Consider the following 17,500-nt stretch of genomic DNA (forward strand, 5'->3'; position numbering starts at 1 on the left):
TTAAATTGCCCTGGTTGTCGCATGTCAATACTATGTTAAATAAGTTGGGTCTATCATATTTATGGACAACTCAGAGTCTTGCCGTCTCAGGTTTTAAAAACGTTGTAAAACAAAGGCTAAGAGATCAATTCCTGCAGGAATGGAACACTGACGTGAATGCCAACAGCTTGTGTTTTAATTACAGAATATATAAAAAGGATTTTTGTCTGGAAAGGTATTTGCTTTGTTTGCCTAGGAAATTCCAAGTTAAATTAGCAAAGTTTAGAACAAGCAATCATAAGTTGCCAATACATCAGCACAGATTTGTTTAATGTTCCTAGAAATGAAAGATTGTGTGATATGTGCGATAAAAATGAATTAGGTGATGCGTTTCACTATTTGTTCATTTGTACCGACGAAAGTATAGTGTCTGAAAGAAGAAAATTAATTAGTCCTTATTACCGATCTCACCCAAATTGTTTAAAATATGAACAGTTAATGAATTGTAAATCTAAGATAAAACTAATGAAGCTAGCAAGATTTGTAGCCCACGTTATGATTTTACTATGTTAGCGTTACATCTAGTTTCTTTATTGGTATGTATATGTATGTAATACATGCTTTTGTTTTGTTTTGTGTTTTTACAAAAGATGCATGGCATAATGGTATTGCCAATTTATTTCGGCTGTATATTATCGTTGTCAGCTTAATGTATACATATTATCTGTCTGATCTCTTACCTGATTTTGTTAAACCTATTTTTCTTTTATTTTTGTTTGTATGTATGGAAGTGTATATTGCCAATTTATTTTGGTTGTATAGTATTGTTGTATTTGTCCGCTCAATTTGTATACATATATCAACTGTTTAATTTGTTACCTTTTTTTGTTAAAGTTATATGTTTGTTTCAAAGCCCTCTGGGCCCAAAACAATAAAATACTTGACTTGACTTGACTTGACTTGTTAGCAGCAACAAGAGTCCCGGGACCCAGGTGCGTGCGTGTGTGTGTATTCAGCCACCTGCACTTATGCCAGATTTACCGAGTTTTTTTTACATGCTTTTGGTGACACGGTGATGGAACATGATACCGTCTATGCAAATAAATGTAATCCGTGTCCCCGCCTGGATTCTAACCCGTGACCTTGGATCACAAGTCGAACGCTCTACCTACTGTGCTACCTGGCCCCCAATTGATCGACTCCTACATCATTAGGAATGGCATAACACAATAAATACTAAAAATAGATAAAGAAAACAACCTGTTCTGCATAGATCGCGAATTAAACTGTATGCCCGTACGTAAGAGTTGCCAGGTTATAGATTTTTGTGTGTGTTGTTGTTGTTGTTGTTGTTTTTGTTGTGGTTGTTGTTGTTGTGTTTACACCTGTTCCTTTGTCCCGTTGTGCTCTCACACCGCCCCGTCCCTGCACTCGCTGCTCAAACCACCTTTGAATTTCGTTCCGCTGCCAGACTTGTCGATTTAACAGACGCTCCAGATGTCGGGTCGCTGCGGTAGGCTACCCTCGGAAGATGACACTGCACTTCTGCTGAGTCACTTCGACGGTGTTCAGTAGTGGGTCTGTCCCGAGCTAACGGACGCAGCCCACTACCTACTATGCCCCCTACAAACGACATTGACTTTAAGTCGCGGAGCCAGTCTGAGTGAGCGTCCAGAGACTGCCAGACGGCCACCACGTCCCTCCGTCGATCCCACAGAACGTCACACGTTGAAGACTGACAGCAGAACTACTATTCAGGGAAGGATCGAACAGGAACACCGAGACCAAGGTCACCACGAGAGCTCCGGGCATGAAGGGCCACAAGAGCAAGGACAATTTATATTTTAGATGATTAATGAGATGAGGATGATTAAAATGATGATGCTTTGGATTTCCAATTTGGTTTAAGACTACGTGACAGGGCAGCACTCTACGCTTACTGTCATAATATATCCTGGTGTCAACAAGGCCCGAGAACTGCCGCACCTGCGGTGTTGGTCAGGTATACAGAACCTGAGCACCCTCAAAGTCGCATTCGTTAAGTGAATGACACTCGGCTGTGTGATCCCAGCCTTCCCATTGGAACCATAGCACTTCCACTCTGGGTAGGAGCCGACCGTAGCCCGAAAAACCCACATGACCCTGATGGGATTCGAACCCACGACCTCCCAGCCCGCAGCGCGATGCGCTAACCACTGCGCTACTGGGGCCGGTGTGTGTGTGTGAGAGAGAGAGAGAGAGAGAGAGAGAGAGAGAGAGAGAGAGAGAGTGTGTGTGTGTGTGTGTGTGTGTGTGTGTGTGTGTGTGTGTGTGTGTGTGTGTGTGTATGTGTGTCTGTCTGTGATGGATCAGTCACTGCTGTTGAAACACCTACATTTAGTCATGTAATTAAACAAATAAAAGCTCACTCAAATCTTCCACCCTGGGCCTAATTAAAGGCCAACATCCGCGGGAATTTTTCTCCTGGAGCGACCTAAACTTGAACCCGTCGCTATTCTTGCATGTCTGTTTACTTCGTGTTGCACGCAAAAATTGAGCGACTTCCTTGCCGCGTGGATTGACGAAGCTGTTTTATACTCGTGACTGAAAACACTGCAGTGCGTGCAGTTTTATTCTGTGGGTTCGACAGATTGACTAAATGTTGTAATTTCGCTTTCACGAATCAGGAACCGACAAGGAATAAGATGAAAGTGTTTTTAAATTGATTTCGACAATTTAATTTTGATAATAATTTTTATATTTTTAATTTTCAGAGCTTGTTTTTAATCCAAATATAACATATTTATATGTTTTTGGAATCAGAAAATGATGGAGAATAAGATGAACGTAAATTTGAATCGTTTTATACATTTTTTTTTTACAATTTTCAGATTTTTAATGACCAAAGTCATTAATTAATTTTTAAGCCACCAAGCTGAAATGCAATACCGAAGTCCGGGCTTCGTCGAAGATTACTTGACCAAAATTTCAACCAATTTGGTTGAAAAATGAGAGCGTGACAGTGCCGCCTCAACTTTCACGAAAAGCCGGATATGACGTCATCAAAGACATTTCTCCAAAAAAAGAAAAAAAAACGTTCGGGGATATCAATCCCAGGAACTCTCATGGAAAATTTCATAAAGATCGGTCCAGTAGTTTGGTCTCAATCGCTCTACACACCATATATCCGGCTTTTCGTGAAAGTTGAGGCGGCACTGTCACGCTCTCATTTTTCAATCAAATTGGTTGAAATTTTGGTCAAGTAAAAAATTTTTTTTTTATAAAACGATTCAAATTTACGTTCATCTTATTCTCCATCATTTTCTGATTCCAAAAACATATAAATATGTTATATTTGGATTAAAAACAAGCTCTGAAAATTAAAAATATAAAAAAAATAAATTGTCGAAATCAATTTAAAAACACTTTCATCTTATTCCTTGTCGGTTCCGGATTCCAAAAACATATAGATATGATATGTTTCGATTAAAAACACGCTCAGAAAGTTAAAACGAAGAGAGGTACAGAAAAGCGTGCTATCCTTCTCAGCTCAAGTACTACCCCGCTCTTCTTGTCAATTTCACTGCCTTTGCCATGAGCGGTGGACTGACGATGCTACGAGTATACCTCACGCCGGAACCTCGGCTGTACCCGCGGATAACCGCAGGCTCTGCAGACTGTTCACCGCAGACAGAAATTGTCAACACGAGTGGTGAGTGTCTGCAAAAAATCGTCTCTGCTTTCTCTAAAATGACATATCATTACAAAACTATTGTTTGTACTTCAACCTAAGGTATTATAGCACCCTACCATCGATTTAATTTTTTCCTTTCGTTCGTATGTGAAGGCTGAGCTTCGAGTATTTGTGCATTTCCTGTAAAAAGTGCCAAAATTCTGACTTTACACATTTATTACGGAAATCCAAGCTTATTAAACAAGTTGCAGAAGTCAGAATTTTGGGACTTTTTACAGGAACAGACCTGTTTACCCTTACGATTTTGGCGTAATTTATTACGATTTTCTGCAAAAAATACGCCATTCCGCTATCCGTGTCAAGACTACGATTTTCATAAATAAAAAAAAAAATAAAAAAATTAAATTTTTTTTTTATTTTTTTTTTTTATCAATTCACATGTTTGGCATTGTTTTTTCAATGGCAAAATGGGGTGAAAAAGCACAGGACTGACCAGAGATCATATCTGTCTGATGAGACGCTGGAGAGCCTTATTCTAGTGGTGAAGTCTCGCCCTCACTCATTCGGCAAGCGCAAGTACAGTAGAAAAGGGCTTGACACACTGAAAAAGGCCTACTACGAGCAAAAGAAAAAGAATCAGTGATGCATGTGCTTTTGATGTGATCTTCTTTGAAATTATGATGACTACAAAAACTGACTGATGTGTTTTGTTTGTGAATGATGGATATATGTGCATGATTGCGTTTCGCAGACACAGTTGTCATGTGCGTTGTAATTGGCGACGAATGCTGGATGATTACTATTTTTGTGCCAGGATTACTATTTTTGGGGCTGAGCATTACTCCAAAACACTTATGGGGGTAAACAGGTCTGCAGGAAATCCACAAATACTCGAAGCTCAGCCTTCACATACGAACGAAAGGAAAAAATTAAATCGATGATAGGGTGCTATAATACCTTAGGTTGAAGTACAAACAATAGTTTTGTAATGATATGTCATTTTAGAGAAAGCAGAGACGATTTTGTGCAGACACTCACCACTCGTGTTGACAATTTCTGTCTGCGGTGAACAGCCTGCAGAGCCTGCGGTTATCCGCGGGTACAGCCGAGGTTCCGGCGTGTATACGGTCTTGCTGAAAAATTGCATTGCGTTCCGTTTCATTCTGTGAGTTCGACAGCTACTTGACTAAATGTTGTATTTTCGCCTTACGCGACTTGTTTTTATATTTAGTCAAGTTTTGACTAAATATTTTAACATCGAGGGGGAATCGAAACGAGGGTCGTGGTGTATGTGCGTGTGTGTGTGTGTCTGTGTGTGTGTGTGTGTGTGTGTGTAGAGCGATTCAGACTAAACTACTGGACCGATCTTTATGAAATTTGACATGAGAGTTCCTGGGTATGAAATCCCCGAACGTTTTTTTCTTTTTTTTGATAAATGTCTTTGATGACGTCATATCCGGCTTTTCGTGAAAGTTGAGGCGGCACTGTCACGCCCTCATTTTTCAACCAAATTGGTTGAAATTTTGGTCAAATAATCTTCGACGAAGCCCGGACTTCGGTATTGCATTTCAGCTTGGTGGCTTAAAAATTAATCAATGACTTTGGTCATTAAAAATCTGAAAATTGTAAAAAAAATAAAAATTTATAAAACGATCCAAATTTACGTTTATCTTATTCTCCATCATTTGCTGATTCCACAAACATATAAATATGTTATATTCGGATTAAAAACAAGCTCTGAAAATTAAATATATAAAAATTATTACCAAAATTAAATTGTCGAAATCAATTTAAAAACACTTTCATCTTATTCCTTGTCGGTTCCTGATTCCAAAAACATATAGATATGATATGTTTGGATTAAAAACACGCTCAGAAAGTTAAAACAAAGAGAGGTACAGAAAAGCGTGCTATCCTTCTTAGCGCAACTACTACCCCGCTCTTCTTGTCAATTTCACTGCCTTTGCCATGAGCGGTGGACTGACGATGCTACGAGTATACGGTCTTGCTGAAAAATGGCATTGCGTTCAGTTTCATTCTGTGAGTTCGACAGCTACTTGACTAAATATTGTATTTTCGCCTTACGCGACTTGTTTCTTTTGTACATTCTCAGCAGAATTCTTTTAGTTCAACCCAATGTACTGCCCAGATAACATCTTGTTTACTGTCGGCGTTGTTTTCATGCATTGTACCACGTTCTATGATGTTTTGGATACATAAATAACAAGTCGCGTGAAGCGAAATTATAAAAAACGCTGGCGCTGGACCCGAGTACTCTTCAGACTGGCTCGCTCCCCCAGTATGAAAGTTTTTGTCTTGTGCACGTGGATTAAAAAAAATTTAATTTTTTTAAAAAATTTATTTTACACAATTAAAAAAATTATTAGAGTAAAATAAAACATTAAAACGTTCATAATAAACAATAGTAAACAAGAATTTAAAAAAAACCACAAAAAACATAGACCACACATGCCAGGAATCGAACCCGGATCACTTTGGCCATAGGCGGACGTGCTACGACAACTTTACTAGAGGTGTGCGTTTGAATCACTGTGTCCCTGTCGCTCTCTCTCGTGCTCTCTGTCTCTCTTTCAGTCTCACCGAGACAAAACACTGCATTGTAGTTTCTTTGCCGAGACCAAATCCCCACCCGCTGCTGCGCTGGCTTGCTTGCAAATCGTCTCGCATGCGATACGCATGCTTTTCTCGTGATCGGCGGTTCTTTTTGGCGAACTGCCTCGGGTTCAAGTTTAGGTCGCTCCAGGAGAAAAATTCCTGTGGATGTTGGCCTTTTAAAGGCGAACATCGGCAGGAATTTTTCTCGTGGAGCGACCTAAACTTGAACCCGTCGCTATTCTTGCATGTCTGTTTACTTCGTGTTGCACGCAAAAATTGAGCGACTTCCTTGCCGCGTGGATTGACGAAGCTGTTTTATTCTCGTGACTGAAAACACTGCAGTGCGTGCAGTTGTATTCTGTGGGTTCGACAGATCGGTCCAGTAGTTTGGTCTCAATCGCTCTACACACACACATACACACACAGGCACACACACACACACACATACACACACAGGCACACACACACACACACACACACACACTCACACACACACATGCACACACTAGCACACACACACACACGAACGCAGAAGAAGAATGGGTACTCATAACATTTTCCCGGTACTGTTGCAGTTGATTTCGTGATCTTCTACTGCTGTCCGGGGGGAAAACTTCATATTGCTGTGGTTGCAGTCGTGATTTTCTTACAATCTGCTGAAACGACATTCACAAGGTGCACAACGTCAGGTGTCATAGAGGGACAGCCAACAACTGTCACTTGTCACTTCCATGAAGACGTGCGGGTTTATGAACGTCACGTGAACGTCCTCAGATACGACCTTGATGGTCAGTCCTATGTACCCGGTAAGTGCCTTGAACTATAACAATTTCACCCCATTGGCTTTTTTATTAAACACGGGTGCTGGATTATGCTAAGTTTATATTAGTTTGGCCAACAAGGCAGTCTCACTTCGAATGGAAATGGTGATTCTATAAATTGTACCAACTTTTCGCCACCCACACACACACACACGCACGCACGTACGCACACACAGACACACACACACATACACACACACACACACACACACACACACACACACACACTGATACACACACTCACACACAAACACATAACTACCTATTCACAAACATTCATACACACGTACTCTGGCATCTTTGATTCCTGTTTCTCATCGAGCCAATCATTGCGCTCATGGAACAGCTCTTGGCAACGGTTTTCTGTCAGTCTTTCTGTTTGTCTCTGCAGAATTAGCATTGAAATGTTACTGGCAGGACGCTTTCGCGATCGCCCCAAAGTGTACAACAAGCAAAGGATTCGAGTTCAATGGCGAGTTGGGTGCAACTATGACTGTGGCGATCAGAAACGCGACAATGCAGCATGCTGGTGTATACATGTGTGCCTCTCTCCTCAACGGAAAGAGTGAATCAACATAACTGCACGTTGCATGTTAAAGGTAGTACTCTCTCTCTCTCTCTCTCTCTCTCTCTCTCTCTCTCTCTCTCTCTCTCTCTCTCTCTCTCTCTCTCTCTGTCTGTCTGTCTGTCTGTCTGTCTGTCTGTCTGTCTGTCTCTCTCTCTCTCTCTCTCTCTCTCTCTCTCTCTCTCTCTCTCTCTCTCTCTCTCTCTCTCTCCTTTTCTTTCTCGGGTGGGTAGTTTGGTTTACTGTATCCGATAGTTGTTAACAGCTATCGTGTTTTTTCGCATGGCAATAGGGTCGGACATAATTTTATGACGAGAACAACTATCATACGCCGAGACGAAGACGTTGCGCATTATACTTGTTCGAGTGGCGATAGGGTCGGATATTGTGACGAGGGAAATTATATTATACTTGTTCGAGTCAAAATATCCTACCCTATTGCCACGCCGGAAAACACAATAGCGTTTTTATTGTTATTCTGACGAGAGCAGACGAACTTTCTTTGCACATCCTTACTGCGCATAACACTACTGCCGCCCTCTCTCGGCCGGAAAACTCTGCGGAATTCGTGCTGAACACGTCACGTTTAATTGTGTGTGTGTTTTTAAATATAAAAACAAAACAAAAAACTTACATCGCGTAAGAGCGAACATGTTCATCTTTTTGTGTGTTTTTTTCGCCGTTTTTTTTTACTGTCCGAAAGTCCTTTTTTAAATGAGGTAAAGACGCACGCGCTCGTCTCACAGAGTTAATAAAGCTGGCGGTAACGTTCGCATGTCTTAGTTCGATTAGTGTAATTAATTATCATCTTTAGAGTTTGCAAGCATTGGTAAGTAAAAGTGCATGTCTTCGATTGTATGAGAGCGAGAGGAAAAACGTTTGCTCGAGTTGAACCGGAAACACCACGTGTGGTTGGTTTGTACAGAGACATAGATATGTCTCTGGTTTGTATAAAAATAAAGGATATTGAGCAACTTCCTTGGAAATATGGACCGATGATCGAAATGGGAGGTGTAAGACTTTCCAATCACAACCCCCGAATTCCCTCACGTGTCTACCAGAATAGCGATATTCTAGCATGATCTAATGAGATAACAACAAACACTGTATCTGTTGTATGCCTTGTTCTACATAAAAGACTCGTGAGGCGTTAGGCTTGTGAATGTGTGAATTGCATCGCGCTTTGAACTACATTTTGCACATAATTTATAAACTTTGAGCTTCCGATGTGACATTGATTGGTAGGTTGATATATCTTGTGAGTGATTTAAGAAACAGTAAATTAGTTAACAGATGGCTTGATTAATAGTACATTGATCGATCATTCAGTCATTCAATCATTCATTCAGTCAATCAATCAATCAGTCAGTCAGTAAGACAGTCAGTCTGTGAATGAATGAGTGAGTGAGTGAGTGAGTTAGTCACCAACTCACTCACTTACTCAGAGAGTCAGTCAGTTAGTCTGTCAGTCAATCAGCCATTTTCTTTTTACAGGGAAGGAAATATCATGCAAACACATATCTGTAGATGAGGGTGCTCCTGCTTCGCTGACATGCCTTTTCAACAGTGACTTGCGTTCAACAAGGGATGGTTTTTATGTTCGCTATTCTGCGAATAGGTCGTCTGATTATGGTGAGCAATTACTTGATTTTGTTTAAACCCCTTTATAGCACTGCTTGATTTGTACCTTTACTTGCTTGTTTCTTTATTTGCGTTATTATTGCAGACCTCGGAACTCATACGAGTTCACCGCATTTTGCCTAGAATACGATCAGCATGGTCAGTGAAACAAACAAACAAGTCGCGTCAGGCGAAATTACTACATTTAGTCAAGCTGTGGAACTCACAGAATGAAACTGAAAGCACTGCATTTTTTCACAATGACCCTAGTCCGCTGCTTGTACAAAACGGAGTGAAACTGACGAGCCTGTTTAGCGCGGTAGTGGTTTCGCTGTGCTGCATAGCACGTTTTCTGTACCTCTCTTCGCTTTAACTTTCTGAGCGTGTTTTTAATCCAAACATATCATATCTATCATATCTATCATATCGTCGAAGATTGCTTTACACAAATTTCAATCAATTTGATTGAAATATGAGGGTGTGATAATGCCGCCTCAACTTTTACAAAAAGCCGGATATGACGTCATCAAAGACATTTATCGAAAAAAATGTCTGGGGATATCATACCCAGGAACTCTCATGTAAAATTTCATAAAGATCGGTCCAGTAGTTTACTCTGAATCGCTCTACACACACACACACACCGGCACACAAACAGACACACACACATACACCGCGACCCTCGTCTCGATTCCCCCTCCATGTTAAAACATTTAGTCAAAACTTGACTAAATGTAAAAAGACTAGAACACTTTTTAGACTAATTTTCTTCACAAGCGCATCCTGAAGCCGATCCAGTTTTTTAACACATGGTTACGCTTTTTGACAGTTAACATTGCAAGCAGCATTTGTTTTAAGTATTGGTAAACATAATTAACGGTGCAAGTGACGCGTGCTATATAATTAAGCATGTTTGAATCATGGATGTTCAAATTCTGCGTGGAGTACGCTCATTTTTGCTGAAAATACACCAAATTGTTTGAGAAAACTCCAAAGTGCAATACGGGGGTTCCCAGGTCTGTAATTGCTTTGTTTGTGTTATTAATTTGTTGACATTTTGCCTGCGTTAGTGATCAACGAAGGAGCAAAATAATTGGTATGAGAAGAAATAATGTATAAAAAGGCAACTAATCGACAAAAATCGGATGTTAACAAGGGGGAACAAATATGCTGGCGAATGAGTACACAAAATAGTGAGCAAATGATTATAGGAATAGCACGTCCACATTTCGTAACTGTATGCTTTTCGCAGAAATAAACGTATGTGTCAACTGCATCCTTGTAAATATTGTCATTACATGGTATACCTTGATTTTTGGACTGCAACATCATTAAAGGGTAATGTTCTTTCCATAACACCAGATCATATCTTTATTATGCGTTTCTATTGTATTTCAGAATACATTCGTTACCTACATCTTCATTATCCTGTTATTCCTGCTTCTGATATGATTCATATATTACTGTGTCATTACAGATGACGTGGCTAGATGCAACTGGCTTAGGGACCAAAGAGAGGAACAGCCATTTTGCATCTCAAACCCCGGACATGACGTCACCGTTGCCAGCAATGGTCGTGAAGTGCGGATTGATATTCCTGCGGCGACACTTCGCGGACATGGCAACTACTTTTGTGACACAGTTGGTCTGAAGAAAGGAGTCACGGTTGAAACTTGTCAAGTTCGTCTCAGGCGTATGTATAATGAGCTAGCTCAATACCACACGTGTTTAAATTACGTATATGCTTAGCTTAAATGTAAAATGTGAAGTTATTCCAAAACCAAATAGACTACCAACGTTCCAAAACTCAAAAAACAAGAAAGCTATGTTATTGGCACGCTTAATTATTGACAATACAAAACGATATATCCCCGGATCTTTGACCCAGCGGTCTTTTAAGTGGACAGACAGACAGACAGACAGACAGACAGACAGAGAGACAGACAGACAGACAGACAGACAGACAGACAAACACTTGTTATACAGAAAGTAAACTTATTTGGTTGCCTCGCTTTTGTCTTCTAAGCGAGTTACTGGACAGTTTGTCAGATAATGTTACTTTCTGTGGAACAAGTGTTTGTCTGTCTGGGTCGTTGATAATTAAATGTCAACATTGCATTAACTTTAATTAATGTTTCATTCTTGTGGAGTTAGGTCTAGGCAGGCTGAAGCTGCATTGGGTTTTATTCTTTGAAGCAGTTTTGAATTTAAGGTTTATTGGTGTGCTTTACTGTGAATTTGTGAAACATTTGTTAAGTTCTGAACAGAGTACACCCAAATGTTAGCTTGATATCTTTGTTTGTACTTAAAGAGTGTTGTTATTCTCTTTGAGCTACAGTGAAATGTAGGTTAGCAGAGTAACGTTTGAATCAACAATGGACGGGTTCCTTGAAACAGGACACAATCTGTTAGCTGTTGCTTTTTGGGTCCAGCGGACCATTTAGGCCCAATCAGGACCCCAGGACACAATCTGAGTGATATGACATCAAAGCATGTTTTCTTAAGAAAGGTCTTTCCCTTTTGAGATCTGTGTTTACTCGTACAAAAATTATGTTTAATGATTTGTTGTTCATGTAAATGTCCATAATCGTGTGCGTGCATTGATTAATTGTTTATTTCAGAGAACACAACAACATCTCATCCCCTAATAACAAGATTAACATCAACTACAACCGCCTACAGGCACAAAGGATCTTTCCAAGAGAACCGTGCTACTGAACGAGCAGTACCAAGTAAGCCGCCCCACAAAATAAAAAGTACACATATTTGTGTATGCGTGGACATGTGTGTGTGTGTGTGTGTGTGTGTGTGTGTGTCCGTGAGCGCATGCGTGTGTGCGTGCATGCGTGTGAGACAGGCATACACAGTGAGAGAGGCAGAAAAAGGTTAAGAGAGAGGTTGAGAGAGAGGTTGAGAGAGAGGGAGGGAGAGAGAGAGAGAGAGAGAGAGAGAGAGAGAGAGAGAGAGAGAGAGAGAGAGAGAGAGAGAGAGAGAGAGAGAGAGAGAGAGAAGGGCTTTGTCTGTAGTTATCTTTGCTAACTATAGTGCAAAACTATCCGTACATTGTTTTCCAGATGACCTCGTCGAAAGTGCTAGCGCCGGAATTATGCTGGGGTATTCGTCACTCCTGATGTTCTTCTGCTTCTTCTGTGCCTGGCCTCATTATAGTGAAATAACATAAACATTGGGTAGAAGCTATCCTAGCTATTATCAAACCCGTCCATGAAGTGTTTACAAACATGAAAAACGTTAAGCACACGTCACATGTGTCCTGTCATTTGGAAGTACTCCAGTCAAACTCATCTGCCTCTCTCCAAGAAACTTACAATACACTTGTTTACCACTCTGTCAACAAAAGTTCAGTTTTGGATGCTTAGATCACAAAACTAGCAATCATAGCCAAACGTAACCACAGACTCGATCAAACAAAATAAAGAGAAAGACAATTGCATAACATTGTGGCGGGAGAGCCATGATTGCAAAAAAGTTTAATGTTTATAAGATTAAATGATTGAAGGTTCGGGACTGCCATGGCATGCAGAGTTCCCTCTGTCATGCTATCGCTGGCCCCAGCCTTTAAAACGAAGCATAATTGGTATCGAAACCAAAGCAGAAGGAAATTGATAGACGACGCAAGGGAAGTAATCCCACTTTCATTTTCCGTGTCGGCGGCCATATGTGTGGCGCTGACATGATTTACCGGCATAAGTTTGATTAAACATCAGTAAAGCTTGGCAAAGGTCAAGTTAAATGATGTAAGTATGGATACAAGTTGTTTTATGTGTGTGGTTGATAACGTAACATAAATTAGATGATCGATCGTCGTATTGGAAACAACGTTCGCTGGATAAAATTAGTCGGCCGATTGGAAAGGCTAGGAATTGTAAAAAATATACGGAGATGAATATTATTTTGATGTAGATAATACAATATGTGGAATAAATATGTTGGATTATTGGTAAATTATTGGTTGTGGTACTCAGTGAATTAGAAGATGAGGGAAAAGGGGCGGACTATGTTATTAGCGGAATATTTTACAAGTAGTTCGGTTGTGGTCGATTCGCTCTCAACCAATCTGTGTTGGGTCCGTGTTTCTGTTTAGGTTACCACGCAAACTGGTATAAAAGGCTGGGAAAGATTAATCCGAGGTAGGAAAGCGGACAAACACTCAAGTCCTTAATGGCTCAAAACCGTAGGACTTTTAATATTAATTTTAACTATCCGAGGTAGACTTCGCATTCTTTCTACGGGACAGTATAGGGAAAACACAGCGTAAAATAACTTAGAGAATCTTGCTATATTTTCATAAAGTCAGGACAGAATAGGAATAGCTAGCTTCAAAGGACAACCTCGCATGCTACTGGTTTGTTTACAAAAGTAAATAGGCGGAAGTTCCGTAGATAGTCAGAAGACAAACAACCGGACTGTTAGAGCGTCAGGTGACGTTTGATTGAACGGTTCTAAAATAGCTAGTTAAGTGGGGAATTAAACCTTAGGTGACCTGAGCAAACTCAGATAAGCTCCTTTTGGTGTCCCGTATGTTTTGCGTATGGTACTTCTAAAAGGAGGAAACTTGATAACTTGATTTAGGTATTAGGGACAAAATACTCCAGTAACGAACGGGGGATTTATCCGTCCGGTTCTTATTGAAGTTAAAATAGCAAAAGCAGAGGTCTTAGACTATCCTTACAATGTTCCATTAGGGAAGAACTGTTCTTCCACTTAGAGGTCCAAGCATTAAATAAGCTTTAGAGGTTTTCATAGTTAGTCAGTCAGTTGATAAAAGATTCTGTAGTGGATAAAATATAGCTAGCTTGATATGCGGAGTCTCACCTTAGAATATGATTTATTTGGGGATGGGAGATTTGGCGGCTTCATTTTTTGTATTACTTGCGCTTTTGATATTTGCCTTGTAAAGGTGACCCGGGATTTTGTATAACATTTGTATGCAACTTAAAAATATTGCGTAACTATTTCATGGAAAAGTATCCCCATGAAATTGGCTCCATTTATTCGTCTGAGTGATTTTTATTGTTCTGTGAGTCGTCGTTTCTGTTCGCAAGTATAGCCTGTTATTAGAAGGATAAGCCAAACCGGTGATTTTAGGTGAAAGAGGGTATTTGGGCGATAGACAGAGTTAGGGGTGCATGCACTAGGAGATACAAACACAACGCGAGGTAAGGCTAGACATCAAGAAAAAGAAGTAATAAGTGCACGCACTAGTCACCATATCTGTAAAGCTAAACAGAAGATTAGACATTTTCATTTCCAGTATTACAAAGATGTAACCTGTTTTATACCTACAACTTTCACGGTTTTCCGCCGGGTCGATAAATTTATAAATATCTGTAATAGGAAAACTGCTACAACATCTTTGAATTCACGGTCTTGTGTAATCATTATCTGGTCTGCAGTTCCCTGCTCGTACAATCGTTTCTTAGGTTCAGGGGCTACCAGTTACATTAAGTTACTTCCCTTGCTTTTTGATCAGGATGTACGAAGGATTAGTTCTCTTACTGTCATCTGCAAATTTAACAAAAATACCGGAGTATTCGCACTGTACGTGTTGTGATTTTTTTTTTTTAAAGATATTTAGTTTATACTTTCAAAATGATTCAGAATAGTTTAAAGTGTGCTGGGACCTATTTCAACGTCCTGTGCTGTCATTGTGCACACTTGTAGCACTTGTGCGTATCATTCCAACAGTCCTTCTATATTTGGTATTCCATTGTGTATGCAAAAACATCGTTTACAGACAAATCATCCGAATATGTTTGCAGAATGTCCAGTATAGACGATGTTGTAATCATAACTCATGTTTACCCTTTTTGTTCCCTGTGGTAAACTCATTTTACTTACAATGTGTACACATCACGTGTGGGGACTCGAAGTCATTGTGTGTGTGCCTATGACACCTCACACACGTATACCTTATCCTATCCTTCATTACATTTTTTAAAATACAAATTGATTTTTAAAAGTTAATTGCATCTGCTGGTGGCGGCTTAACGATTACTGCTGCTCCCGAAATACTGACTTACACGAAGTTCTCTTTCGTTCATCAAATGATAAGGTACGATAATGTAAGATCCTGTGTTATTTGTTTTGGTTTTGATTTGTAACGTTTTTGCAACTTAATACATGACTATTTTCTGTGTGCAACTTCGGTAATCCAAATCAACATTTAGAAGACGTTGGTTGATGCAATTACCTATTTGTCATATCAATACTACACATTTTCTACACTCCAAATAAATGACATCATCGCATGTTCACACTATTGCTAAACTCCTTCAACAGACAAAATAAATATATTTACTTAAACGTGCTGATAATAACTCCAAAATATACAATAAAAAACCGTTTGTAATCATATGTGGAAGTTTGCACCCAGCCAATCACAACAGCACTTACCAAGATCAAGTGATATGTGTGACACTATTTCCTGTCCTAGCATCCGCTGTTGTTTTCCGGCCCTCACTATGACACTGAACTACTGATGCTGATAAAATTGTAAACTAAAGCCCAATCTTTCATTAATTAACTGTAACTGTGACAGTGAACACGATACAACCATGGCGCTGCTTTGGCTCTGGGTTTTTGTAGTTTTCTTCTTGAAATGGCAGTCTCCGCAAGCCTTTGGAGATGAAAAATGTACGTATTATACTACACACTCACACACTTACAAATACACACATACACACACACACACACACACACACACACATACACACACACACACACACACACACACACACACACACACACACACACACATATACATGCATGCACACACGCACACACACACAGACACACACACACACATACCCCACGCACACACACACACAAACAAGCAATCACACACACAAACACACACACACACACACACGCACATACACGCACACACACGCCCACACACGCCCACACACACATAGTTTGAAATGTTGAACACATAATTGAATTGATTGTCAGCGCGTTTCAGAAAATGCATTACATTCTTTTTAATCTAAACAACGAAGTGACTCTGGTAAGATGAACAAAGTTAAATGACTTTCGTTTGTGCATTGTTGATGGTGAATGCATGTTAATTTATTTTTAATATACTTTCTTATGTGATAACCGATGTGCTGTATTTTCTCAGTTTTGCTGATGTTATACGCTTGGTACATATATTTACTCATTTTCTTTAAATAACATGTGATAACATTACTTCATAGCTAAGCACATGATTTTACCTATGGCACAACACAAATCTCTAGCCTCCCTCTCTGAGATGTGTTTGAAGACAGACTGTTAAAAGAGAATAAATGTATGTACATAATTATGATAGAATATTGATGTATGAATTGAAGAAATGTATAAGAACACAAGAATGTATGAATGACAAAGAACAAATGTTTAATTTTGAATGTTTTATGTATGTTTTATTACGGACACAAAAGCTCAGCAATGCAATTTCTCTTTTAGAGATTAATAAAGTTATTGTATTGTATTGTATTGTATTGTAAAAAAACAAAGGACAAAGCTTTTAACGTTGTTAATCTTACCACAGTCACTTCGTTGTTTAGCTGAGTACAGTAATCCTTTGATTTTTTTTTTAATCTGTTTTAATGTAAAATGAGTTATTCGCCCATTTTATTGCATAGAAAATAACCCACTTCAAGAATCTTTTATGAATGACATAAATCAACATGTATGTCGTACCAAACCAATTTATTTTATTTTTTATGTTTTATATTTTGTTTATGATCTACCAAACCAGCGTTTGCAAATAGACACTGTAGTAACTAAAATTGGGGTAATTACGTATACAATTGTTTTCTAAAAAAACAAACCCGATCAATTCATTTTGTAATTTGTATTTTTGTCTGCATGTCTCATAAACAATGCCTTTCATGACAATAGATTATACTCGTAACAAGTATATAATCGTACTCGTAAAATCACACTCACCCTCATCATGTCTTATATACTCTCCCAACAAAGAAACTTGACACAGGTAAACATTGCTTTTAAAAAAAAATATGTTAAAGGAAAGCACCAGCGAGATAAAAACGGACATACACGTACAATTCCACTAGTGCAAAAAAACAAACACGAGTGTACGTTGAAGTTTCAGCCCATAAACGCAAAAAGAAGAAGAAGAAGAAGAAGAAGAAGAAGAAGAAGAAGAACAAGAACAAGAACAAGAACAAGAACAAGAAGAAGAAGAAGAAGAAGAAGATA

General features: G+C 39.3%; 1 protein-coding gene and 1 long non-coding RNA gene across 2 annotated transcripts in view; one reads left to right on the forward strand and one right to left on the reverse strand.

Annotated features, from left to right (window-relative positions):
• LOC138973530 (uncharacterized) overlaps positions 1 to 16,321 on the forward strand; it is a 17,004-nt gene extending 683 nt beyond the window's left edge. The window contains exons 2-8 of the mRNA XM_070346249.1: positions 6,844 to 7,074; positions 7,481 to 7,688; positions 9,149 to 9,286; positions 10,752 to 10,967; positions 11,896 to 12,006; positions 12,349 to 13,422; positions 13,501 to 16,321. Coding sequence (XP_070202350.1) covers positions 7,613 to 7,688; positions 9,149 to 9,286; positions 10,752 to 10,967; positions 11,896 to 12,006; positions 12,349 to 12,455 — 648 coding nt within the window. The 5' untranslated portion in view covers positions 6,844 to 7,074; positions 7,481 to 7,612 and the 3' untranslated portion in view covers positions 12,456 to 13,422; positions 13,501 to 16,321. The remainder of the gene's footprint in view (positions 1 to 6,843; positions 7,075 to 7,480; positions 7,689 to 9,148; positions 9,287 to 10,751; positions 10,968 to 11,895; positions 12,007 to 12,348; positions 13,423 to 13,500) is intronic.
• Positions 1 to 17,500, reverse strand: part of LOC138973551 (uncharacterized) — a 495,333-nt gene that overhangs the window by 256,758 nt on the left and 221,075 nt on the right. The window lies entirely within an intron of this gene.

Source organism: Littorina saxatilis, linkage group LG8 (genome assembly GCF_037325665.1).
Source record: "Littorina saxatilis isolate snail1 linkage group LG8, US_GU_Lsax_2.0, whole genome shotgun sequence".
NCBI lineage: Eukaryota > Metazoa > Mollusca > Gastropoda > Littorinimorpha > Littorinidae > Littorina > Littorina saxatilis.